This window comes from Paramisgurnus dabryanus, chromosome 2 (assembly GCF_030506205.2).
Source record: "Paramisgurnus dabryanus chromosome 2, PD_genome_1.1, whole genome shotgun sequence".
Classification (NCBI taxonomy): Eukaryota; Metazoa; Chordata; class Actinopteri; order Cypriniformes; family Cobitidae; genus Paramisgurnus; species Paramisgurnus dabryanus.
Genome location: NC_133338.1, coordinates 13,719,976 through 13,746,697, shown reverse-complemented (window position 1 = coordinate 13,746,697; position 26,722 = coordinate 13,719,976). Strand labels below are relative to the sequence as shown.

General features: G+C 36.6%; 1 protein-coding gene and 1 long non-coding RNA gene across 4 annotated transcripts in view; both read left to right on the top strand.

The window, feature by feature from the left end:
• Window positions 1–26,722, top strand: part of sipa1 (signal-induced proliferation-associated 1) — a 167,035-nt gene that overhangs the window by 122,312 nt on the left and 18,001 nt on the right. For 2 of the 3 annotated variants that reach the window (XM_065294335.2, XM_065294336.2), the window contains exons 10-14: window positions 17,231–17,602; window positions 18,271–18,394; window positions 21,379–21,502; window positions 26,335–26,433; window positions 26,570–26,651. In XM_065294335.2, the coding sequence (XP_065150407.1) occupies window positions 17,231–17,602; window positions 18,271–18,394; window positions 21,379–21,502; window positions 26,335–26,433; window positions 26,570–26,651 (801 nt within the window). Of the gene's footprint in view, window positions 1–17,230; window positions 17,603–18,270; window positions 18,395–21,378; window positions 21,503–26,334; window positions 26,486–26,569; window positions 26,652–26,722 lie in introns of all 3 variants that reach the window. The other variant, XR_010545711.2, reaches the window with a different exon arrangement.
• On the top strand, window positions 3,015–15,306 carry LOC135783599 (uncharacterized). The gene is made up of 3 exons (XR_010545712.2): window positions 3,015–3,999; window positions 4,395–4,452; window positions 9,370–15,306. It is a non-coding gene; the product is annotated as an uncharacterized lncRNA (long non-coding RNA).

Below are 26,722 nucleotides of genomic sequence, written 5' to 3'. Positions count from 1 at the left end.
CTTCTGATGACAAGCCCCTTAAACCCGCCACTACTTGCCCAAGGAGCAATTACTCTTTACCTCAGACCCCATTCTCTTTTTGGGGTCATCAGCCCACATTTTCCCCTTAAGGCACGCCAGGACGCCGAATCCTACTCTTTGCCCCGCTTGCGAAACATCCGCCATTTTTTCGTCTCTGCTTACAGTCCAGCCCATTGAGCCGATTCATTAAAAAAGGACGGTTAAAAAAGTGGTAAAACGTGCACTATTAAACTAAAACACAATACTATTCCAGCAGGGCATCACTTTGAAGTTAAAAAAGTTAAAAAAGACCCAGGCATTCCGATCGCTGAGGGCAAATCATTGGACCCATCCACCTCGAGATGATGCCATCAAGATAATGCAATTATCATGCAACATTTTACTTTTGCGGTTTTGACTTGTGTTATAAATCCATAATCAGGGTGAACTGTGTGTCTGTCTCTTTTTCGAGTGTGTAGGGAGCAGCGCTTTTGCTTAAGTCAGATTGCTAAGTAATCCCAATAATATTCATAGTTTCAAACGTTATGTATTTTAAATAAGCTAAAGAAAAGATCCCTCGGGTTTAAAATATGAACCGCGCATCAGGTACCACTGCTTTCACATGTGTAGCCTACAATAGCAGCACTGTACAAAAGCATTGATTTGAGTCAACTTTCTAGAAATGTTTGTATTTTTTTTCACAATCAAACAGACCTAACATGAGCACACCCATTTGACTGCAGTAGTTTCCTCTATATATACAGTAGAGGTCTCTATATATGGCTGTCCCTCACCTCTGTCCCATGACAGTTTTTTTGCTGCATCCCTCCTTCATCCTATCGCTTTACTCTATGCTGGTAAACCCAGTTAAAGGGGAGAGTACTCTGGGTTCAGACGAATATTCCAAGCCCGGAGCGCTCCCCTTGGATAGCACACCAAATATGCTTTATCTCATTACCCTATTGATTACATGTTAATGCAAACATGTTAAATAAGGAATGTCAACACCTAGGCAACATTTATGGGGTTAAGCTAAAAAGACACAAAAGGAAATAAAGTTGTGTTTAGATGAGCAGTTTAAAGAACTTAGGAAAACCTCATGAGTTTCAGACAAAAGGAGGTGTTAATTGTTATGCAGCCCTAATTACACAAAATTATACATGCATGTGTGTGTATTCGTTGTAAGAAAAAAAAATTATTAAGAAATTAAATATTTATATACAATATAAATTATATATAAATATAAAATGCATATAAACATGTAAATATTTCTTAAATATAAACATGCAAGTGTATTTATATATACATAATTATTATACACAGTACACACACAATACATGATGTAAACAAATACTTTTATTCTGCAAACGATTAGCGTGAAACATCGTTTTGCAGAATACAAAAGTTAACAGCAAAAATCTAATTCACTGAAATCTGTACCTCCTTTTTTAAAAGAGTATCTACAGCTAGATGTCTGAAGAAAATGTCAATATGAACCCAATTGAAAATGAATGGGAAATACAAAAAAAATTATTTGTCAAAAAAAATCTATGAATCCAGCATAAATCTGAAAATTTCCACACTGGAATGAAGGCCTGGTACTTCGGCACAAACCAATTCTCACACAAACACATACAAACACACACACAAACACACACACACACACACACACACACACACACACACACACACACACACACACACACAGGTATGACAGCCACAGAAAGCATTTGTATCCACACTATTCTTGACGTAAATGTGGGCGCCGCCATCTTTGCGCTCATATGGGTACATTTCCGGTGAGCCACTACAGCTAATGGTAGTGCTATTGCGAGGGATACGAGTCTGCCGTTTTGACTGTAATTTTAATGCTTATTATGAAATCCAGGAAGACCGGCATAATTTGTGCAGTTAAGGGTTTCCATAATAGAACTGAAGGTGTATGTGGCGCACGTGCATCTATTAACTGTATCCACGCATCCATCCGGTAAACCTTTCATAGAAACTGACAGTGGATAATAAATACAAAAATTATTCAAAAACAACTAATATTATGCTCATAAAAATATGTTGATTTAGCTGGTTTATTTATTCTGCTAATATATATTATTACAAAAATGAGATTACAGTACAGAATATATACGACATAAACTGCTTATTAGTTAATGTTTATAATAGTTTGTGGTGTGTTTGCGCGCAATGTTACTTTTGTTATGTAATAGTAGTTTAATATGTTTATTATGGTTTGTTTAATTAACTAACAATGTGTTGAATGAGAAGCATAAGTTACTGCTGCTGCCGGATCGCGTGAAGCTTGATGTGTCGCCATAAAAACTCAAACAAGTAGATTAAAAATTGCCGTTTAAAGAAACCTCACATCGCAGTGACAGTTGTGAAATTTTTAACCATCACCTGAAAAGGTTAAAAACCAGAAGCCTCGGTATATTCCATGTATTAAACACTCGACTGACTGTCCCACTGTAGAGATACTGGTATGTCTCTGTGCTTTTATATTTGCGCATTGAAGACCCTTCACACCTGAGGAACAACATGAAATGATTGAATATATCTTCATATGATGTATCAGGACACTTTTTAATTTCCATTCTTCACACTGTCTCATACATGAAATTATGACCGTAATCATCATGGAAAATGCCTGCTCCGGTTCAGTGACAGTACGTGCCGGAAGTTGCCAACATAATGCCCGCAAAGCGCCATGGGACATGGGAATAGTGTGGATAGAATCTGGCAAATAAAATCAGCCACAAATGTAGAAAAAAGATAGAAAGGGGTGTGACCTAATGCACACACATGTACACTCTCTCATGCACACACACTCTCTCTCTCTCTCTCTCTCTCACGCGCACACACACACACACACTTACATTCGGTCCAAATTCTGTGGTATTTTGTAAAAACAGAAATTTAAAAATGCATCAAAAACTACAAAAAATTCTACTATTAATGTCCTTTCTAAAGTTTATATATACATAAAGTAGTGATGTGAACAGTTGCCCATATCCAGTAAAATGAATGGCTTTCTATTGCCCTCTGCCGGTCAAAACTTTAATTTCTTTAGGTTTTTCTCTAATCAGCAAAATGTGGATTTCAACACCTAAAACCTAGATCACTATCCAGAAACAATTTAAATTAAAGTGGCGTAATAACTAATTCAGTTTTGTTCAGTTCTCTGCAATGAGTGTGCTATCCTGTTAGATACAATAATGTCAGCAAGATGGTTCGTTTGTATTTTACTTCAGGTTTGCTTTCCGGCGTCTGAACTTGTTGCTGCTTCTCCCGTGTCAATTCGAAGGCAATGACTGAATGAATAAATTTCTGTAACGTTGGTTGTGATTGGTGACGTGCATTGCGCTCACGTAGCCTGTAAGTAGCGGGTAAAGTCTGCGCATGTTTAATAAACACACAGGGGCTACTTTCAAGCACAGGGCTCTGAAAAGTGACAACACAATTCAAGATGCGGCTGCACATGATATGTACAATAGTAAAGTCAGTGGTTTGGCCACGCTGACCCCCCCCCCCCCCCAATACATCTGTTTGCATGCCTGGGTCTATCAAAAAGCTTTTGATTACTTTTTTCTGGGTTGTCTCAAGATATAACATACCAAAGGTCATGCAAATTGGACAAATGCTCCAGGTGAAAAATTTACATTCACAAATATAAATAACACAGAGGAAAAATAAAGATATAATTAAGTGCAAAAATCCCTGACTGCTGTAAAAGAATCTAAATGATTTTGATCCTTTTTATCTCTCCAACACAATATTTCAATCAACTGTGCACTTGCAATACTGTTTTTGTTTTGCGCTTTACGTTTCTGCGCGTGTAGCTTTGTGAGACTGTCTTGACTTGTTGGCGGAGTCAAAGTATTGGGGTCTAAAAAACAGGGCTGGCTCCCTTGACATTGCATCATCAGCTGACTGTCGCAGACTGCATTAGAGGATGTTCAAGATACATGAACACAGGCTGGATCTCCGGTATGTGTAATTATTTGTTTTGTTTTTAGTTCGCTAGTACTTAAAAGTTGTTTTGTTGACTAAATGTGCATTAACATGTTTGCTCAAGTTAAAAAAGTTAGAGATAACAATAAAGTCATGTTTTTGTTTTCATTTTTATTAACCGTTTTATTATAAATATCATGCTTAAACTATGACTACTGTAGTAAATTCATGGTTACTATGGTTTTAATAAAATACCGTAGTTAAACTATCATTGCTGTAGGGTCCTAAGGGTCATGACACATAATTTTGAGTTTATTGTTATTGTCATATTAGTTTGTTAAATAAAATGTGGTGATGAACTTGCACATAACACATTCTGCATTGATCATTGTTTCTGAGTTTGTAATAACAAGTTAACTCTGCCTAAACAGGAGCAATGAAGCATCTGCATGTGAAAGCGACAGAGGGCACACTTAGCTTGGCTTCAGAGTAAGTGTCTTAATGGGAAAGGGTTGCTTGGGACCAGGGGTGCAACTGGTGTGCAAAATCTATGTTGGTGCCCCCTTAAATTTTTCAAACCTAATTTTTACCCACACAATTGTATTAGTAATGTTAAGTTAAATATTTATTAATTGAACTGTCACTAAGACCTAACCCATGCGATTTATCATGTCATTATCATTAACAATGCCATTAATATTTTATTAATGTCTACACCAACACAATGTTCTTAAGATTACAACGCAAACACACAAACTAGGGGTGTGCAGCAGAGTCTGTATCTGTAACAATCTCAAAATAATTTGTATCTGTATTTGTATTCGGATGGACATGGAAGTGGGTGGGGCTTAATTACATGATAACTGTAAATACCTATTAAAATTCTAAAAAAAAAACAATAATACAAAATGTTAATCAAAAAGTCAAATAACTTGATTCTTGTTAATATTCACGGAAAACACAATTCTTATTTTCAAAGACTGTATAGCTTTCGCCTATGTGCTACGCATCACTGTATTATAGCACGTTAAAATAACAGATTTGAGAGTGTGAACAATACTGTACATCACCTTTAAGCGCTTTATTGTGTCTGTCAGCACAGTTAAACGGATAATGTTTTTTGTATTTTATTAGTCAAAATTATCAATGTCTTTATTCATAAATATGTCCTCATTGGTGTCAAATTATCTCTGCCAATGATCTGACTTTTCTTTGTAAGCTTAGAATTTCTTCTCTTTATTTACATTGAACAGGTAAGTCCAAGGAGGCTTCCATGTCGTTCCGCCATATTGAAAAACTATAATAGCATGGAGGGACAAAAAGCACCAGTCTACCGTAACGTGTTTCCATAACGCATTTTCGTTCAGAACATGTCAACCAGCTGAAACGGATAAGGAGATCAGTGAGTACATAACGGCTACCGTAGTTGCATCACGCATTTGGAAAAGCGAGGCGCTAGAGAGCACTATTCGTTTAAATGCTAAAAAAATTCACCACTAGATGGGGGAACATCCTACTTACTGTCCCTTTACACTGCAAACAATGACTTTCTTACTTTGTCTTGTTTTCCGTAAAAATATCTAAAAATTCTTCAATCATGATGAGCAAATGACCTAAGAAAATAAGTCTAGTTTTTAGACAAAACATATCAAATTTAAGTGAACTCCAATAACCTTATCCACAATTAGTATTGCTTTTCTTGTCTTGTGTAATTAAATAAAATGAAGAAATAAAAAGGGTCAATACATTTTTTTCACAGTTTTTTACTTTTTTACAGGGTTAAAAAAGGTTTATTATGAGCAGTGTTTTTAAGATTTTAAATGAACAAAAAAACTCTGATTTTTAAATAAGAGACGTGCAGAAAATTTAATTAATGTAGTTTCATTCATAAAGGTTACACTCATTTACTTTACACACACATATTATTAGTGCTTTAAAGGGTTTATAATGTAGCACTGTTCCAGCAAACATGTGATTGTGTCTGTTATTTGGATGAATTCATTATTCGTTTTGAAGCCATTATCCGTGCCTTTCCAAATCTTTCATATCTTTATTGAACACATCCCATTTAACATTTACAGTGATTTGGAAAAATAAGTATAATGTTGTTCCTGTTTCCTGGATGACCCACAACTGTTTTTTATGTTTTTTGATAGATGTTCATGAGTCTCTTGGCCGATCTGAGCCACTAAACTACCCACTGGTCTTCAAAAAAAAAATATTTCAGGTCCTGCTGCACAATCTTTGCTTTTCCAGCATCTTTTGCATATTTTGAACCCTTTCTGGGGACTGTATGATGTTAAGATTCACTCAACGTGAGCATTGTAAATGTTTAATGGGATGTGAATAATAAAGACATAAAATATTATAACTGTGGTGTTATCTTAAGCACATTGTGTTTTGTCTATAGTTGAGACTTTTATGAAGTTCAAATGGCATTTTATGACAAACTATTGCAATAATACAATCCAAATCAAAAATAGGCTAGTCACTAAATCCAACCTTATATTATTTTAATCACTGTCTTGTTACCTCAAACATAACACCATTCTGAAACATGTTAGCAACTCCTGGTAACTGATAGTTTTTAAAAAGCAGGGTTAGTTGTAACACAGTTGTTGTAACACAGTGTTACAACTACGCCTCAGGTATACAATGATGTACAAAGTAACCATGTTACAATTAACCCTGTGTTACTTTGTGCCCTGCTCTTTAAGGTCATAATATCATGTGTGGCTCGTTAATTCCTACCTGCTTCTTTGCCTGCTTATCATTGTCTATCATCGTTGTTATTTGTCTTCATGGCTGAGTAAATGGACCATTATCTTATGTGCTACAAGGTCAACTTTCGGTATGAATCTACTTGCATAGCCTACTATAAAGCCAAGTTATTTAACAGGCAGCCTGTTGCATTTACTTGGCCTTTAGCTTTTTTGGGTTGTCAAAATATTCCAGTTAAAATCATCCTGACAAGTCCTCAGAAATGACAAAAAGTTACACAATGAGTTAAGATGCATGTCAAACATGTTAAAGTGTCCATATTATGACTGCTTTTCCACAAGTTAAAGGACAAGTTCGGTATTTTACACTTAAAGCCCTGTTTTCAGATTGTTTATGATGAAATAGAACGGTTTTGACTGAAATTTCGACATATGCTGCTGCCCCGAGAATTTTTGGGTGTTTGTTGTTTCACCTCCCACCTCTATAATGGCTGTATAGGTGCAATGGAACAATCCTTCCTAAAATGCATTAAACTCTCGTTTACAAAGACGTGAAACTCACCGAGTGGTCAGGGGTGTTCACTGATATGCTCACACAAAAATCGCTGCAAAAGATGCTTTCCAACAGGTGTTTTACCATTCATTGTAAACTTGTGGACCTATTTTTCCAAACGCCTCACACCCGTATATTCTTCAGTTGAGCGCTTGAATAATAGACACTCCAGCCCAGTTAGTGCCAATAATCCTTTGCCAATTGCAAGAATACAAACGGGTTTCCTCACATCTCCTCACTATCTGCTTGCTGCCTTTCCACTGATCAAACTGTAAAAAAATGCGATCTCTGTAGAAAGCCTAGGCTTCACAATCGGCAATAACAACATGGTGGCCAAACCTAGCACCACAATACAAAACAAAGTGTTCCAGCCAATAAATGACAAAAAGGATTGGGGGGGGGGAGGTTGGGCGCGTTCATGAAAGCACGGGGGGGGGGGATTTAGCTACGCTCCGTCTGTTTGAAAACAATTCAAATGTCAACAAAAACTAATGTCTCGCAGATTCGCTTAGAACGCCTTTAAAACTTTGCTTTTAAAAGTAGTCGGGAGTATAATACATAATATCCAAATAGCGCTGTTATTTCCGTGAGACATGATAACAGTATAGAGGATATCGGTGAAGTGACTGCTCTCTAGCTACCTGGTGGGTGGAATGTGGAATTCAAATGGAATGTGATGATTGTAAAACCGTGCAATCTGAGACTCAAGGCAGAGGACATTCAGAAACCTGTATCTCACTCAAAACAGCATGGATGGAATTTTTTCCAAGTTTGTATGTGTGTGTATGACGTTAATCTTTCACCCACGGAGAAATACGCACCTGAACAAAACTGCGAAAAAGCCGGTTAATGTGTTTACATGCAACGCAAAATCTGTCTAATAAGCAAATAACTACATGCGTCAAACATATTTTGCTTACGCTGTTCAAGGGCTTTCCCCAATAAAAGAAAAACACTCATTGACTACGTTTACATGTACACCAATAATGTGATTACTTCCAATATTCAGAGTATAGACTTAATGTAAATGTCCATGTAAACGTGGTCATTGTCTGGTCTTGTTTCAACATTCCACTCTCCCGTGTGTGTTGTTGTGCTTACCTGACTCAACCCACCTCTATGAAGATTTGGAAGTCTAATGATCTAAGCGCATTGTCTAAATCTTTGTTCATCAACCATTCACCATTTCATTTGCATATCCATATCATCTGCTGTTTAACTGCTCATGTTTAATACATACTCACTTTTTTATATCTCCGTCTCATCTGGTCTGTGATACAATAACAGAGTTAATATTTTAATATTAACTGTATAATTGTTTAATTCTTCTCATATCATCATTGCATTTGCATTGGCCCTAGTTCTTCAGCAAATTGAGATGCGATACGCACAGAAGTGATGCGCATGCACTGAAGCAATTTTTTGCATTCACAATCTTCATGAAGTGAAATGTCTTGCCTTTATCAGAAATGTCTGTAACTTGTACTGGCAACAGAAGCAAAATTCTGTAATTGTTGCAAATTATTGTTTTTGCAATTTTCAACCACACCATCAGTGTCTTATGAATGTTAAAGGGATATCTGGATGAAAGTTTACTCACATCAATGCTTTCTAATGCCAGCTGCTTGTCTGCATTAACCGAGAATGAAGACCTCAACAAGTTTGTGCTTGGTGGTGGGAGGATCAGTGAACAAATTTAACAATCACCTTAATTTGTCTAACGTAAATCAATTTCCCATCCTTCCTGATTTACTAGGATTCCTGATCTCTGTTTATCCACAGAGATACATCGTTGTCCTCATGTTTCTGCTCTGTTTTTACTTGTCCCACTTTCTGTGCTGTGAGGGTCAGCATTTGACACTTGATATAATAAAATAATATGTTAACTTATTTAAAGTGCCATACAAATATGAATTTTATTATATTTAACCAATACAATTTTGATTATGTTTATTATTCATTCTATTCAGAATTGTAAAAAAATGGTGCACCCTCGTGCGGCGTCCCATGCACTGAATATACTGCATACCCCAATTTTACGCTACTGCTTGGGGCTTACGTGTCTAACATATGAACTTTTAATTTGTACACATAAATCTCTAATAATTTTATTGTCTGTGTTTCTGTCTGTAGGTTTGAACTGGAAGAAATTAAATTAAACATTCAAGGCTCAATTGACACAGATTGTCCTGCTTAAAAACTTTATACTAAACGATGTTGTGCTCTAGTTTAAAAATATGACACCACTGTATTATGTTATTGAGAAGATGAAAAGGTATTGTCTTGTCATGTTCATGTTTTTTATTTTGAAGTTCTAAGTTCTCATGTTCATGACTTTTATTTTGAAATTATGTCTTGCCATGTTGTCTATTGTTTTCCTGTTCCCTATGTGTCATGTTCTCATTGGTTTACTGTCTGTATATATAGCCCTCATGTTTCCATTGTCCCTTGTTGGTTATTGAATGTAGTTGCTGTGTTTGTATTGTTTCATGTTCATGCTCACGTTTATGGATAACATCATGTCAAGGATTTCATGGTTTATGTTTGGATCACTTTAAATTTTTCTATCTGCACTAAGATCCAGTCTCATCTCATGTTTGGACAGCACATTCCAGATGATCAAGGACTGTTTGTGTTTTGTGATAGTTGTGATCACACTGATAGAAGGGTGGCCATACTGAAGATGTTAAAATAAAACTTTTTATTTATTTACACAACTTATAGTCTCTTTCTTTTTTGTGAGAAGATTTGAAAAGCCTAAATCCTTGAATTTTAATAATAATTCAATGTGAAGCACACTATTTCAAATTTGGCTTACAATCACTAGACTGACCTGGGCAGCATACTGTACCTCCCATTCACACCTGACCCAAATGTCTGCCATAATGGATCTATTATGAGTTTAGACTCTGTTTAAGTATTATTATTATTTACAGCATCTACAATATTGTCATATTGTTAGATTTTTTTTAATAGTTCACAAATGTATGGGGATCACTATCAACCCACTGTGCCAGTTTATGTTGTCTACCCAAAATTATTTGATTCCCTCTATGTATCTCTAACATTACCAGCTGTAAATTTTTCCTTCACCTTCTTCTTGTAATCTAGTTGCATCTCCTTTAGCTTGCATTTAACTTCTTTATTTAGCTCTTTTACCTTATCTCTCAATTTCTTTTAAAAAGCTACTTTTTTCCCAATTGGTGCTGCCAAAACAGATACTTTGAGATTATCTATTAACCCCTTATTCCATGACTGCACCTGCTGAACAACCGGTTTAATCCTTTTTAACATCTTTCCATAACAATATGATCCAAGCACCCTAGTGGTGGATGTGACCTTGGTACATAAGCACCATCCACATTAGCGTAACATTGTCTAGTTTATTCAGCCTTGTTCGGCAAGTTACATTCTTTTCTAAGTTTGGCAGAAGCACAGATAACTCACAGTTGTTAAAGTCTCTGAGGAGAATCACTGGGTCACCTGCTGAGTTGCGCAACACCCTGTTATAACTTGCAGCAATGCCCTTGGCTGCAAATTAAAATTTTGGCCCAGAAACAAAAGTTATTTGTCCAAACCCTTGATGCAAGTAATGTGATCTAAATAAAAAAAAAACATAAGTTTCTTCCTTTTCCTCTTCACACATAGTGTTTGTAAGAAACAAATGATTTCGAGAGTAACAGATAATTTCATATAAAGGACTTGATGAATCCTTCATATTGTATCAGATAGTAAATCCTTGCGGCTTTAGGTCATCTTGCTCACATGTCCGTTGTTGCCAGAGCTTCCCAACTCTGCTTCAACTCTGGACTCACATCTACAATTGTATTTTTTAAACCGATTTTTTTAAACACTTCCCATGATGTTCATCTGATTTTCACAAGAGAACGTGAAAGCGATGTAATCACCAATGTATGGGTAACCCATACTTGGAATGTGACCTATGCATTTAACCCATCTAGTGAGGAGTAGACACACCCACTGCAAGTTGTGAACACACACAAAGCAGTGGGCAGTTATTACTGCAGTGCCCAGTTAACAATGGGGTGACTTGCTAAAGGGGAAGTCTGTAGTGTGATAGCCATAGTAACTTATGCTACATGACTAACCTGCTCCGGGGCAGGTTATTTTCTGGGTCAGAGATCACACAATGAAATTCATCCATTTAGCTGTGAACAAAGTGACATTTCAGTCACAGTTTGCGTTGCAATGTTTTTTTTCTCACTTTGTGTACATTTATGCGCAACATATTAGGAAAATTACACATTGTTTTGTTACAGTAAATGTATAGTAAGCATGATCTTTCGTGAATTGATTACCACAACGTGTTACAATATGTTTACTAGAAAATGTAGGGCCGTGCTACCTATAGGCAGAGTAGGCAATTGACTAGGATCCTTACATCCCTGTACGCTAGCGGCTAGACCACCAACCACGCTGACAGCAATACACTAAGTTCTCACAATAGACTAATGTGCTAATGTGGTTCAGATGTACTAAAGCCAATCAATATCACTCTTTCAAAAGGAGCCTCCTCTCTGGATGTAAGAGATAGATCATAAGTCTTTCACCTACAGTACTAACCTTTCTGGGGCATAGGCTGCCGACAAGGGTCATTCAAGCATCTCTGTCTTATGTCAGTCTCTCAAACTGCCCCCAGGTGTAGCCCTCCCTCGCGCAGTCTGCATCCAGGTTGTGGTGCCAGGTGTTACTCTGGATGTAAGAGATAGATCATAAGTCTTTCACCTACAGCACTACCCTTTCTGGGGCATAGGCTGCCGACAAGGGTCATTCAAGCATCTCTGTCTTATGTCAGTCTCTCAAACTGCCCCCAGGTGTAGCCCTCCCTCGCGCAGTCTGCATCCAGGTTGTGGCGTCAGGTGTTACATTTACATTAAGTCATTTAGCAGGTGCTTTTGTCCAAAGTGACTTACAAATGAGGTAAACAATAGAAGCAATTAGAGCAACACAAGAACTGCAATACATAGGTGCACTTGAACAAGTCTAACACACTATACATAGTCAAGGGTTAGTTATATTTGTTTTTTTACAGAAAATGTACAGATAAAGATAATAATAATTTACAGCACTTAAAGCGCTTTACATATGAAAGAGGGATTCTCTTCAACCACCACCAATGTGCAGCATCCACCGGATGATGTGACGGCAGCCATATTGCGCCAGAACACTCACCACACACCAGCTTATTAGTGGAGAGGAGACAGAGTGATATAGTCAATTAGTATGAGGGGATGATTAGTAGGCCAACAGGTATGTTTGGCCAGGATACACCCCAACTTTTTTTTGAAGGACATTCTGGGATTTTTAACAACCACAGAGAGTCAGGACCTCAGTGTAACATCTCATCCAAAGGACGGTGCTTTTTGTGACAGTATTGTGTCCCCTTCACTATACACATATTATAGTGGTGTATACACATAAATACACCGAGGCGGTGACATTAATATGCTCCTACATAGACGAGAGTTATTTTGGATTTTTACTCTGCAAACATTATCGCTTTTAAATAGGGATGGGAATCGAGAACCGGTTCTTCTTAAGAACCGGTGCCCAGTGAATCGATTCCTTTGAACCGTTAGCATGCCTGCTTAACGATTCCGCTTATCGGTTCCGCTTGTTGCAAATGTGTCATGACGTCACACACACGCTGTGTTGTTTTGGTTTAGAACGCAGCAAACATTGCATCGAGGCAGAACGATCCAAAGTTTGGTTATAATTAGTGGTGGGCAGAGCGAGGCTTCGTGAAACACTGAAACAGTTGATTCAATAACTTGTATTTTCGCAAAAATACGACAATACGGTCGCGTTGCAGGAGGTTGCAGGACTGTCGCGTGTTTGATACACTACTAGTGAGTCAAGCACCAGCGGAGCTAACGGGACGCCATCTGTTATTAATGCCGAAGGTAATGTGTTAATGTTAATGTGAGCGCCATTTCATTGTGTAAACTTTTACTATACGGATAATCTTCGTTGTCATTGTCCATCAAATTTAGTCTGGCTGGCTCTAAGGGGCTGTCCACACGGAGACGCGTATCACTGTATACGTATAAATTTGTTATCGTATTGGCATTTCATCCACACGGATCCGGCGTTTTGGGAGACTGAATCCACTATTTTTTGAAACCGGGTCCTAAAGTGGATAAATCTGAAACCGACACCCTTGCGGTTTCGTCTGTACAGCCAATCCGTATATTTTGTGAAGCGAAAACGTCATCACATCATGTGTCGGAAGCGTCACACGTAACAGCAACAACAATAACGGCGGACTACGTGATTGTGTTCGTGCTACAGAAGCTACTAAAGCCTACTAGCTTTATTACAGCAAAATCTATTGCTTCTATGCAATTGTGGTGACCAACAAGCGATAATGGACAACACCATACGTTGGTTATGCGCATGCTCAAAGTCTTCTTCTCCGTGTATAGTGTATATCTGTGGCAGAATTACAGCGCCACATACTGGTCCGGCATATATACTACACCGCTTTCAGTCGGTTTCGTGTTTACGGATTATTTTTTTAAAGCAAGGAAAAAAAATGATCGGATAGGGAATGCACCGGCTTCGTGTGGACATAGCCTAACACTGGCTCAGAGGCTGCAGAAAGTATCTTGTGCACCTCTAGCTACTCCGTTTACAGAGGCAGGGAGGAATAAAATGACAGAGGCGAGGATAAACAAATTTCACCAAGCAGTAGAGGCGGACACTACTTTAGTATTTCTACTAAAAAGTACATTTTCAAGTATTTGTATTTTATCAGTGTTTTTTTATTTTTTGAAAACATACATTCCAAAGCATATTATCATGATTTTAACTCCACTACATTTCATTATTTCAAGTTTTTGGTTTATATTTAATATTTAAGTACATTAAAAATCTAGTAATGTTTTTTTTTACTTTTACTTAAGTAAAAAGTACTTTTACACAATTTTTATGTAATTATGTATTAAATAAATTTTTATGTGCAATATTAAAGGAATACACAGTATGATTCTATGCTTTAGAATGTAGTGAACATTTTTAGTAAAGTAATTTTTTCCCAAGACAACACTCTGATAAAGCACAGATGCTTGGAAAGTGAAACTTAAATACTGAAGTAGTGTCCACCTCTGCCGAGCAGTGACTAAGTTTATGGTAAAGGGTTTGCATCTGTTTGGCACATAGATGCCTATGCATTTCAGTAGGTTAATTTGCTGTATTTGTTGTATTTTGTCCAGCATCATGTCTTTTCAAAAGAAAATAACAAATGCATGCATGACCAAAAGTTGCATATTTTATGTCAGTCTAGTTCTGTTTTATTTATTCCTAGTCCTATCACATATTTACTGGTTGATAAACACTGCCCTAGGCTATAAGTCCCTGGACTTTACTTTAAGTAGATCGCCTACTTTTAATTTTGTTCTGAGGTTGCTACACATAATTTGTGTATACTCTGTTCTGTGTCTTCTGAACATATATTAAAGCGAGTTAATACAAACATTCAAATTTGTACTTATTCCCTCACCCAATGAGAATCAATAAGGAATCGGATCGATAAGCAACATCGATAATGGAATCGGAATCGTTAAATTCTTATCAATTCCCATCCCTACTCTTTAATGACGAAGCCCTATTTAATGTGATGTTATAATATGTCAATTGTTGCTTTTAATTGTGGATGTAATTGTGCTTTGTGTCACTGATCACTCATTCAGTATTTACTATGTCTGACGCTTTCTCATTGTCGTCATAGACTGTTTTTTTTTCTTGTGTTGTATAATATTGAGGTTGTTAATATGTGACAAAAAAAATTGTGTATTCAAATGTGATTGGTCATTGAAGGTCCGACACTGTGATTGGCCTGTGATTATTGTTACATGTGATTGGTCAATGGACTGTTTTTAAATAAATCCATGTATGTATGCCTGATGAAGATCTTGTGATCGAAACATCGCTGTAATAAATATTTTCATCTTTTGCAAGCTAATAGTGTGCGGGATACCTTTCATTATCTATGCATGCTATTTAATTCGAAATGGCGGACAGGAAGTAGGTTTGACATTTTTGGTACCATCGGACTCAGCATGAGCCAAGGAATCAATAGAGTGAAGTCTTACGACAGTTTGACAATTGAATCAAATGTTATGAACATTTTATACATTTATTTACATCTCTTGACCACTAGGTGGAGCCGGCCTAAATGTTTGGAGGTGCTTTTGGAACATGTCACTGATGAACCATGTAAAGTTTCGTAGTGATTCCATTTGTGAAATACTGAACTTCCCAAAATGTCCACACCCAAAGTGACCGATTGAAAACCTTTTGGTAATGTTTGACTCGGCATGCCTTAAGGAATCTAAAAAAGCACTTTTATAATTTTAGACTCAAGTTTGCAGTAGTTATAAGCAAAACTCGTAACCACTAGGTGGCGCTGTGACGAAACGGTGCACGCACCCTTAGGTCATGACTGTAATCAAAAATAGGCAATATGCTTAAATTTGTTTTTGCACTCTACGTAAAATTCATTGATGCGTTATACGAAAACGGATTGCAAATCAACACGAATTCCATAACTGCTACACACAGATTTTTTTAGCAAATCCAACAAAAGCTCTAGGACAAGTTCGAAAAAGAATGTGTTACAAATAATTCAAAATGGTAAAAAAAATTAAATGATGTCATATACATGTGCAATCGAATCGGCATGAGCCAATCAGAAGAAACAAGAATTTCGTTTCTAGGACTTATGGGTCAGAAGTTAAATGCAAAAACGTAAGTGCACATTTTGAATGTTGTTGGCGCTAGCGGGTTTGAGATAGAGACTCAAAATTTGCTGTGGTAACTATTTAGACTGTCCTCTATCAGTGTGCTAAAATTCAAAACTTTCCTATGTACGGTTCTATGGGCTGCCATAGATGCAATGGCAGAAGAAGAAAAAAACTAACAATTACAATAGGGGTCTTCGCCTATTCTGGGCTTGACCCCTAATAAAAGAAAACTAACAATATCAGTAGGTGTCTTCTCCCATTCTAGGCTTGACCCCTAATTAAAAAGAATACCCCTGAAGAATAGCAATAGTGATGCTTTGCATAAATGCAAGCACCTCTTAAAATAGCAAAAGTGCATAGAACAGAACTTATGAAGTTGTGTAAAGCTGATCCATCATCAACATAAAACATTTCACCAGAATGACAGAGACTATACTGCCTCTAATAAATAAATTATTAATTTTAGAAAGTCAACATTACAAATAGGCATAACGATGTCTAGTACAGGAACTCACTAGCCGAACCTATGAACTGATGGGTTAATTCGTTGAGAGAGGAAAAAAATTAAAACCTGGTATAGGCGCCAGTGATGCGTGGGTCAATGTATAAACAACCCGACCAGTGTTTTCAACTAACCCACCCGCAATTCGGACCATAAAAAAATTATATATATATTGTAGTACAAAATATTGTAATTTTCAACATTATTTCTTAACAAATAGTCAGCATTTGAAATATGATGTAAACAGACTGAGAATTACTGATCTGAAAAGTGGAAAACTGTTATTACACTGTTATCAAGTGTAGTCTTAGTTGAAGTTAGTTTAAACATTTTATTTAAAAAAAAAAACACGTGGTTCTGTTAAATAATTGAATAAATCTGCTGCCTTCTCTGGGAGAAGTCGAAAGCACATCTTAAAGGTACATGCACTGTAAAAAATTTCTGTAGAAATTACAGTATTACTGGGTATTACTGGCAAATAGCTGCCAGTAACTTACTGTAGATTTTACACTTATGCTATTTACTGGCAACAGTTTGTTCTAAGTTAAATGAACATGAAACATTTTCAGTCTTTATCATCTACAGTAAGTTACTGGCAACCAGCTGCATAATTACAGCTAATTTTTTACAGTGTTAATGCACCACAATGCCCCTCCATTCTATTTTTTTGTCATGTTATTAACTTTTATTTGGTATTTTGCATGTTTCTGTGTATGTATGAGCACAGGAGTTTCTCAGAGCTGTATGAGAAAGCCATTCTGGATGCAGAGGGAAAGTCTGGAGAGGGACAATCAGGTGAGGCTTGGGTCCTGGATGAGAGAGGAGAGAATAATGATGGAGGGGAAAAAGAGGAGAAAGAGAAAGAAAATAGAAGGTCAGAAAGTGAAACTCAAACTCACAAAGAGCAACTTGGAGAAGAGATGGGAATTCCAGAGTCCAGGGATTCAGAATTGATGCTCTCTTTACCCAGCATACCTCTCTTGCGGGCAACCTCTCTGCAGGACAGTGCACAAACTCAGATTTCAGAGATCCCCCCCATCTCTCTAACACGGAGCTACTCACTAGAAAGACACCCCACATGCGAGGATTTCTATAAAGGGTACAGATCTCAATTTGCCTAATACACTTTAAATTTAATGTTTTCTTAAAAAAAAAAAGATTTATGACAAAACATTTATAATAAAATATCAACCTTGTCAATCTGGGTCCGGATTCACAAAACATACTTTATAAGAAAATTCTTCTTATCTGCCAATTTTTTCTTAAATTCAAACTTAAGAAAAAAGTTAAGAATATTTTGTATTCTCAAAAAACCTTCTTAAGAAAGTCCTTAATATTTTCCTAAGTATGTTCTTAAGAAAAACTTAAGAAGAATTCAAATTCTAGCTGCCCTCTGTACAACCGTGTATAGCATAGTCTTAACATCGTATGTATTGCGTTAATGATCGCGAGGTGGTAAAAGGGTTATATATTATAAATGGACTTAAAATTGTATTGAGCAGGGTACAATAATTAATTTCAAAGCTTGTCATTTTCTTCTTAAGATAAAAATTTAGGATGTTCTTAAGTAAATATTTCAGAACTTCTTAAGAAATGTTTGAGAATTGCACTTAAGAACATTCTTACAAACTTCTTATAATTTATCATAAGAAAGTTCTTATTTTTTGTCTTAAGAATGTTTTTGTGAATCCGGCCCTTGCTAAAATAAACTGCCAGAATCATTATTGTCAAAGTGCACTGATTAATCGTATTTATTCTGCATGTCAGGCACGAATATGATAATGTGGGGCAGAAAAAAAACGAGCACATCTATGAAAACCCTGAGAAGCTAAGGGACTCTGACATCAAGCTGGCAATCAAACCAAAAGTGCTTCCGGAACATAAAGAACAGGTATGCAAATGCAGTATTATTGTCACTGACACCAACACAAATTGTGAATTTACTATTTGTCAGGGTTTGTGTTGCATTTAGTTTTGTTCATTGTTAATAATCTTGTTTAGTTCATTTGTCATCTCATTTCATCATTATTAGTCTCACCTTTTTGATTATTAGTTAAAGGGGCGGTGAATTTGTCGATTTTATTGTTTTATACTGTTGTCTGAGGTCTACTTATGATGTTTGCGTGGTTTTTACATTCAAAAACATCAAAAAACAAGAAGTAATAGGCTATTTTGTAACATGGATTAGTGGCTCTCTGGATAAAAGCTTTGTTTGAAGGGGCGGGCCGCATTGAAGACCTGGACGTAAACACCCACTGCTATGATTGGACGGCTTCATTCCCCATCATTACATGTTGGGAAATGTTTTAAAAACATTAATGTGTGAAAATAGCAGCCGAATACATATATGTTTGAGCCACAAAAGATTCTGGGTGCTAAAGATGATACACATAAATGACAATACGTATAGTAAAGTAGAAACAAAACTTTAAACTCGACGTGACTAAAGTACCGTATACAACACAGTAAGCGCGCATCAGATTATAAACTGTGGCTGATAAGCTCTTATCAATAACTTTGTATTTCTATTGTGCTTGTGAGGTTGCTCTTAGATACACGTAACGTTACATACCACAGTTATATGATAAAAAAGCTTTGTTGAGTGTTTGACCGTTCAAACGCAACTTGCCTAAATTACCGTATACAACACAGTAAGTGGGCATCATAATCTAAATTGCGGCTGATAAGGCCTTCCTTATCACTACCTTTGCATATTTCTACCGTTAAATTACAATCGTATTCTTAAGTGTTGCACCTTTATTAACTCTTTCACCGCCAGCATTTTTAAAAAAAGTTGCCAGCCAGCGCCAGCGTTTTTCATGATTTTCACCAAAGTTTAATGCCTTCCAGAAAATGTTCTTCTTTAAATATATAAACATACAATATACCAAATGAAAGAACAGACCCTCTGCTTTCAAACAAAAAAAACCGTTTCGTCCTACCTTTAGTGGTTCTTTTGCAATCAGCTTTTGAATATGGGTAGGTTTTTGCAAAAACACCATATTTTGAGCAAAAAGCAGAGATAATTCCATTTTTGTGACGGATTTTTCATAGAGATCATATTCAGAGCGATCTTTAAAACAGACACGGACATGCAGCAGCTTGCCATAGGGCAATACTTCCGGTTTTAAAAAGTTGCGGAAGGGCGCCACCTGGTGGATAATAGCGGTATTGCGGAAAGACGCAAAATCTCGTCATTGGCGGGGAAGCGTTTTCTCTTAATTGACGAGATATCTCGAGATAAACAGTCAAACATACGTGTTTAGACACGGATGTTACAACAGGACATATCAAGCGATCTCTTCTAACAAAGCAATAGTGAAACGCACTTAAATAAAGTAAAATGTCTTACTTGCTGTGTCATTTTCGTCAGATCCAATATAAGTGGTGCTTTAAATCACAGTCTCTCTGCAAATCCAGCATCGACTTGCTTCTTTTTTCTTGAATCCGCACAGTACACAAGGTAATCAAACACTCCCCACGCGAGCTGAAACTCTTCAAGTTCTTACACCTGTTGTGTTTAATAAGTCACCTACCCTTTATATTCTGGCCTCATGTGTCTTTCCCTGGTCAGTCGTTGAATGTGAATGTACATGTCAAATGTTATGCTGTTCATCGTCCTCGTTGTGTGTATTAAATAAAGCTCCTGAGTGTTTATATTAAGAATCTTATCTCCTCGTCGTCGTCATTGTTTTAGTTTGTATTAGTAGTAGTAGAGAACATGACACTATTCTCTATCCAACCAAATTAATGTCAATATATGCTATGCCACCTGTCACTGAAAGCACTTTATTGGTACAAATGTAGACCTATATATATATATTCTACTTGGTAATGTTTGTAAATAGTCAAGTGTACACATGAGCATAGAGCACTTTTCACAACAGTCTAATTGTTCCAAAGCAGGTTTACATTATTAAAAACAAGATAAAACACTGAAAAACGAGAGCAAGGTCCTATTTTACATGCAAAAAACACAATTCATGTAAAAATCACTTGATTATTTAACACTCACATCTTAAATGCATTAAATTCAACAAAGCAGCTAAATAAAAAATCTATTTTTTTGTCTATTAAAGTTTAATAAGGGAAAAATTATTTTGTGTGCTTTTTACTGAACCAATTTTTAAATTGACCTTAAAAATGCAAACTTCACATGTAATCCATGATCAGGTAATAACTGATACCCCTTTCATTAAATGGCATATAGACATCAGATTGACAGTATTCCAGCCTAATGATTCAATAAAATTTTAATTGTTTCAAAGCAGTGTTAAATTATTAAATGCAGGAGAAAACACAGAAAAATCAATGGACAACATAAGCAGGAGAGTACAGCGGCTAAGATGAAACCATACTAGCAAGCGTAGTAATAATGTAACGTATAGAAGAGGAGAAGAGGGTGCTGAGTTAAGCTAATGTATGCTGCTGGCTTTTTTAGTCATGAGGAAAAAGTCCTAGAAGCAAAAAAGAGCCAGACATGATTCTGTAGAGGATATACTATAAGTACTATTATATATATATATATATATATATATATATATATATATATATATATATTTATATAAATACACCAAATACACAAAATAACGTTCTTTTTAGCAACGTTATAGGGGCTCTTTAAAAAATAAACATAAACATACATGTTACTCAAATATTATTATAGCAGTTTCTGATTAATACAGTGTTATGTTTTATTAGCCATTAATATGTTTAAGGCAACTGAAAAAGGCCAAAATGTCAGAGCATGTCAAAACTTCTCCAGGGCTCCAAAAACGCCCTTAAACCCCAGAGGGTTCAATTATCAGACAAAGGTTTGTCGAGGGCAAACATAGTTTGTAAATGTAATTGTTTCTATTTTTTTACTCTCTCTAGTGTGGACCTGATGAGGAGTTTGAGAAACAGCCATCAGTCAGTGATGTGACTGTTCAAGCTGTCTGCTTAGAAAGAGCCAAACGAAACTCCAGAGCTCTGAGCCTCCATAATTCAATCACTAAAAGTAAGTGTTTCTTTAATATAACAGAATATTGTATCTTAAAATTATCATCTATTTTAATTTCAGTGACGCGTCGAGAGGTTACTCCAATACTTACTTCAATTTGTAAACAACCTACATGAACCGTTGCCGCCATTGCAAGGCAGAGGTTGCCTCCCTGCAGGCCCTGTAAGCGCTTTCCATAAGTGCGGACAAATAATTACAAGCCCGCAAGTAGGGATGGGTTTAAACTGGCTTTCCAATCAATTTTCACATTCAATATAAAGTTCTCTTCATCTTTTGGTGGTTGAGCCTTCTGTATTACAGCTTCCAGTCTCTGGAATTTTCTTCCCCAGAGCATTCGGAACCTGTCGTCATTACAATTACATTACATTTCAAAACTAATCTGAAAACTAATCTGAAAACTACAAAAGTAATTTCACATTTTGTTATTCCGACTCTCAATTCCCTGTGCACATTTTTCTACAAGTTGGTCTCATATCTTATCACGTTCTAAAGCGCCAAACTCACAGGAATTGGCCAGTTCCCTCAACATATTGACAAATGCATCAATCTTTTCATCTAGATGTATGAGAGTCTGAATTTGTCTTTCCAGCTAAATGTTTTTCCTTGAAGTAAAGTAAGCATCCATTGCGGCTACACTTTCTGTATATGACTCTTTATGACCTACAGGGAGGTTTGCGAAAATCCTTTTCACTGAAGCTGAAGCACCAAGGAAATGTAAGAAAATAGCACGTCTTACCGCATCTGCAGTGTTTATAGTTCCACTGGCCAACTCAAAGAAACTGTAAGAGTCTTTTCATGTTTTGTATTCAGCATTCATATACGAGACTCAATGGAATAGGCGGCGATAACTTTGCCTGTGCTACATATCTCGGCAGTATTTGCAGTTCAGGATGCCCTTCCATGTCAGATGCGTCGGTTTATTAGATCCAAATGTTGTTTCCTACAATAGTTGAAAGTTAATTCAGATCGTTCTTTTAAATGATCATCCTCCATTTAGCCATTTATGTTGTGTTGTTCTGTTTGTAGTGGTTTCTTTTAAACTTTTTAATCAGCACTCTCAACAACTTGCACACGCATGTCTGTTGTTCTTGTTTCCTCCAATTCTCTCTCGTTCTCGCGATATCACTACACTTAACAGTGCATCCATTAGGTCAATAAATAACAGAATGACATATGAACAGCTCTAATCGTTCAGGGCCATTAGACTGGAAGAGCTATTAAAACTAATAATTTGGTCATTATGTATATTAGATCAGTGGTTTTCAATCTTGTCCTAGGGAACCCACTGCTCTGCACATTTTGCATGTCTCCCTTTCTTACACACCTGATTCAGATCATCAGCTCATTAAGGGAGAGATCCATGAGACATACAAAATATGCAGAGCTGTGAGTCCCCTAGCACAAGATTGAAAACCACTGTATTAGATCATATTTTCACTATCTACTGAAAGAGGCTTTTACCATAGTATCAGAAACTCTGCTTAATCAGGGTTGCCAACTTTGGTGATTTGTCTGGAGTGAGAATTCTCCCAAAACATGCGCATGCAGCGGCCTACTGGAAATTTTGGCCGGTGGACACCACAAGCCTTTTAACATCTAAACCTACACCGACTGCATTCATTTCCAAATGTTTGATGTTTTTGTTTTAATAAGTTTCTTTGTGTTTCTGGCAAGTTTCTTTTTGTTTTGATAAGTTTCTTTTTGTTAAATGTTACTTTGACTATTTGATTTATTATGTGATTGTTATGATCAGGGCATTGCTGAAAGAGAGCTGCAAGTTCATCAAGCTCCCCTGAATAAAGTATGGTTGATTAACTAAGGTCATAATCTATGAGGTTAATGCATCAGTGAGTACTGTACATGGCATTGCATTTATTCTACTTCATCATCAACTCATGATCTGATTCAATAGGTTATGTTAGTAAACACGGGTTTAAAAAGTTACGGAAGGGTGCCACCTAGTGGATAATAGCGGTATTGCGGAAAGAACTCGTCATTGGCGGGGAAGCGTTTTCTCTTGATTGACGAGATATCTCGTCAATGGCGGGGAAAGAGTTAATACACAGGTGAGGTTAATACATGGTTTTGTTTTTTGTTTGCATAAAACACGGTGAATAAAACAATGCATGGTGCTGATATTCAGGAAATTATTATATATTGGTCCCTTAGAATGGTCCATTAGCCTCCTGTCTGTCATAAGAATTTTGCTTTGGCTAATATTCACGTTTATTATCTAGGTCAGGTGTAACAAATAATCATCTTTGAGCTTACCTGCTTTAAGATTTAATGCAAGGGTGCATTTTAAACTTTTCACATTTGATTTACTGTCTGTTAATGAAGAAGTAATTTTAGTAAAAGTTGTTCAGAAAATCTAAATTCCATAATAAACCTTAAACTTACATCAATAGAAGAGCTCAACACTAAGATTTTTTGGCAAAAAATAATTTTTTTAAAAGTAAATATGGATTAATCCTTTACAGAAGTTACAGACAAGACAAGTGAGTGATTTTCTCTTCTTTTGTTTAACTTAAATGACTTCAAATGGATAGTGTTTATTAGGCAGGCTTTAGACAGAATGCAATAAAATTTTTACATTCGGTTAAGACATAATCAGTTGTTTACTCATTAGGACAGCTACATTCACAAATGTTATGTGAATTTGTCAGTTTAAGCCAAAAGACGAACATGGGCTTAAGTGTTGTGCCTCCTTTGAGTTGCATCTCTGTCTGTGATTTGATTCGTCATCTGGGAGTCAATTTGAATTTTTCTTACTTAATGGGGCGCAGCGCAGACCTGTTGGCTTGTGACATCACACGACCGCGAAATCGATTTAAATGCATACTGAGTCATTTACTGTTGAATCGGTCTCGCGGTGCTAAGACGTCACATGCAGATCGATCTGCGTGGCGGCGCAAGAAGCTAAACGAGCGCTGAGCGTTGGGTTAAATAAGACAGTGGGTACGGCCATGCACATGAGTGAAAATAAATACAGCAGAATAATACAGAAGAATGTCTATTTTAGCGTGAGATTTCTTTTTTGAGCGTGAGATTGAGGCTGAATGCGTGAGTCTCATGCCAGATGCGTGAGAGTTGGCAACCCTGGCTTAATTATCACTAGTAGCTACAGTTCCAGCAGCTTTCAAACTGGCAGTTGTTAGGCTCCTTATTAAAAAGCCACACCTTGACCAGGGAGAGCTACAGTGGTGTGAAAAAGTAAAGGACCCCCCTTCATATTTTTGCATTTTTGTCACACTTTAATGTTTAAGGTCACCAAACAAATATAAAAGATAACTCAAGTGAACACAACATGCAGTTAAAAGTGTTTCCCCTAAACCTTATAATTGGTTGGGCTACCCTCAAGCATTTGCAATGTAGTGATTTTGACACTGGCATACTACCAAATTGGTGCCCTACACAGTACACTAGAGGTGAGTTTCACCTCGAGTGTGTGTGCGTGTGTGTCAGATAACCTCTCCCTCATTTACCTCGGGGTACCAGCTCAGGAATTCCACCTAAGCAATAAGCATGATCTAAATGGATCTTTCAACCAACAAGAAATATGTAAATTGGAGGGAGTTTTTCATCTAATTTATTTGAAGGATTTTGCAATTGCATTGAATTTATTAACAAAAGATAAGCAAGAAAAATTAAAAACACTACTAAATGATACAAAAATACTAAAGGATAAAAAAAACTAAAGTTCAAAGTTGAATTTGTGGCAGAATGTGTTCTGGTCCTACTAAGGTGACAACCTTATTTCTCATAAAACAAATAATTAAATAATTGTTAAACATTTGAAAATCAGATATGCAGTATTGAAAAGCATCCGTGGTAAACAGGTATTAACAGAATACACCAATGTCTCAGGAAAGAGGTTTGATTAAGTGATATTTAAGCTCTGTGCAGTCGAATGAGCAGTCCAGTGGTACGCCTTCCACTTTCAGGCTTTGCTGTGCTGCTGGTGAGAAAGGGATTAAGTTTCTGTTCAACAGCCTTGATCATAAAGTGCTGTCAAATGCTGATCTCCTGGATCACAGAGAGGATCCTAGCAATCTGGAACACCCAGATGCGATCCTGGAGCTGGTCCAGAAGGTCCTTAACAATCTGGAACACGCAGATAAAGGTCCCTTGAAGTAAAGGTTTGCTCTTCTAAACTACACTTTGTTGCAGACCTGGGCTATTGCCTGTCTGGGCGAGAAGTTCGGAATGTGGTGTGATCTGCTTATAGTCTTTGGATGTGTGATCACTAATGTGTGATCTCCTATTAACTACTACCACATGGGCTGGAGAGTCATGTTTCAGTCTCTGTTGTGAAACTCTGGCTAGAGAAATTTAACTCACGTGATAACCACAGTTAATTTATGTTTTAACAAGGGGAAAGCACTTTTTCAAACAGGGCCATGTAGTTTTGGACTTTGTTTTCCCTTATTAATAAAAAAAACCATTAAACTGCATGCTGTGTTCACTTGTGTTATCTTTGACTAATATTTAAATTTGTGACAAATATGCCAACACTTTTTCACATCACTTTAGCTAATTCCAGACCAATCTCAAATATCTTATAACCTAATTATTGGGAAAAGTAGTATCCAGCAATTGCACAAATTTCTGAGGAAAACTAAATTTTCGACCAAGATTCAGGCCCCACCATAATACAAAAAAACAAAACAAATTAATTACAAATTTTCTCTTGTTTGCATCCAATCATGGTGCAATTAAACTTCTTGTATTACAGATATCATAGTGCAAGACGACAACTATCTTAGTGCAACTTTTGAAACCATAGATCTACATTAAATATTTTAACATTATACTTTTGTTGATTTCAGTTCTCTCAGAGACTACAGATTCATCTGAGGAGGAGTGGCAGTCTATTGCTAATCTTGCCAGTGCCTGTCGGAACATGCTAGAAGCTCTATCTCAAGAAGGTGACAAATAATATTTTTTTCAAATATAAGGTGTGCCTAAACATGATAGCATGTAAGCTTGTGGTATACTTGTTTACTAAAGAGTTTTGGTATGGTTATAAGAGCATAAGTAATATTATTTAATACTGGATTTCAGATCGGTATGCAGGAGATGGCACACATGAGTCCCCAGAGACTACAATGCAGACAGAAACTAGGCTTAACAACATAAAAGACAGGTGAGATTGACTGTACTAGTTTTTCATTGACAATGGTAATACTTACACAAAGGACAGTTGTTATATATTGT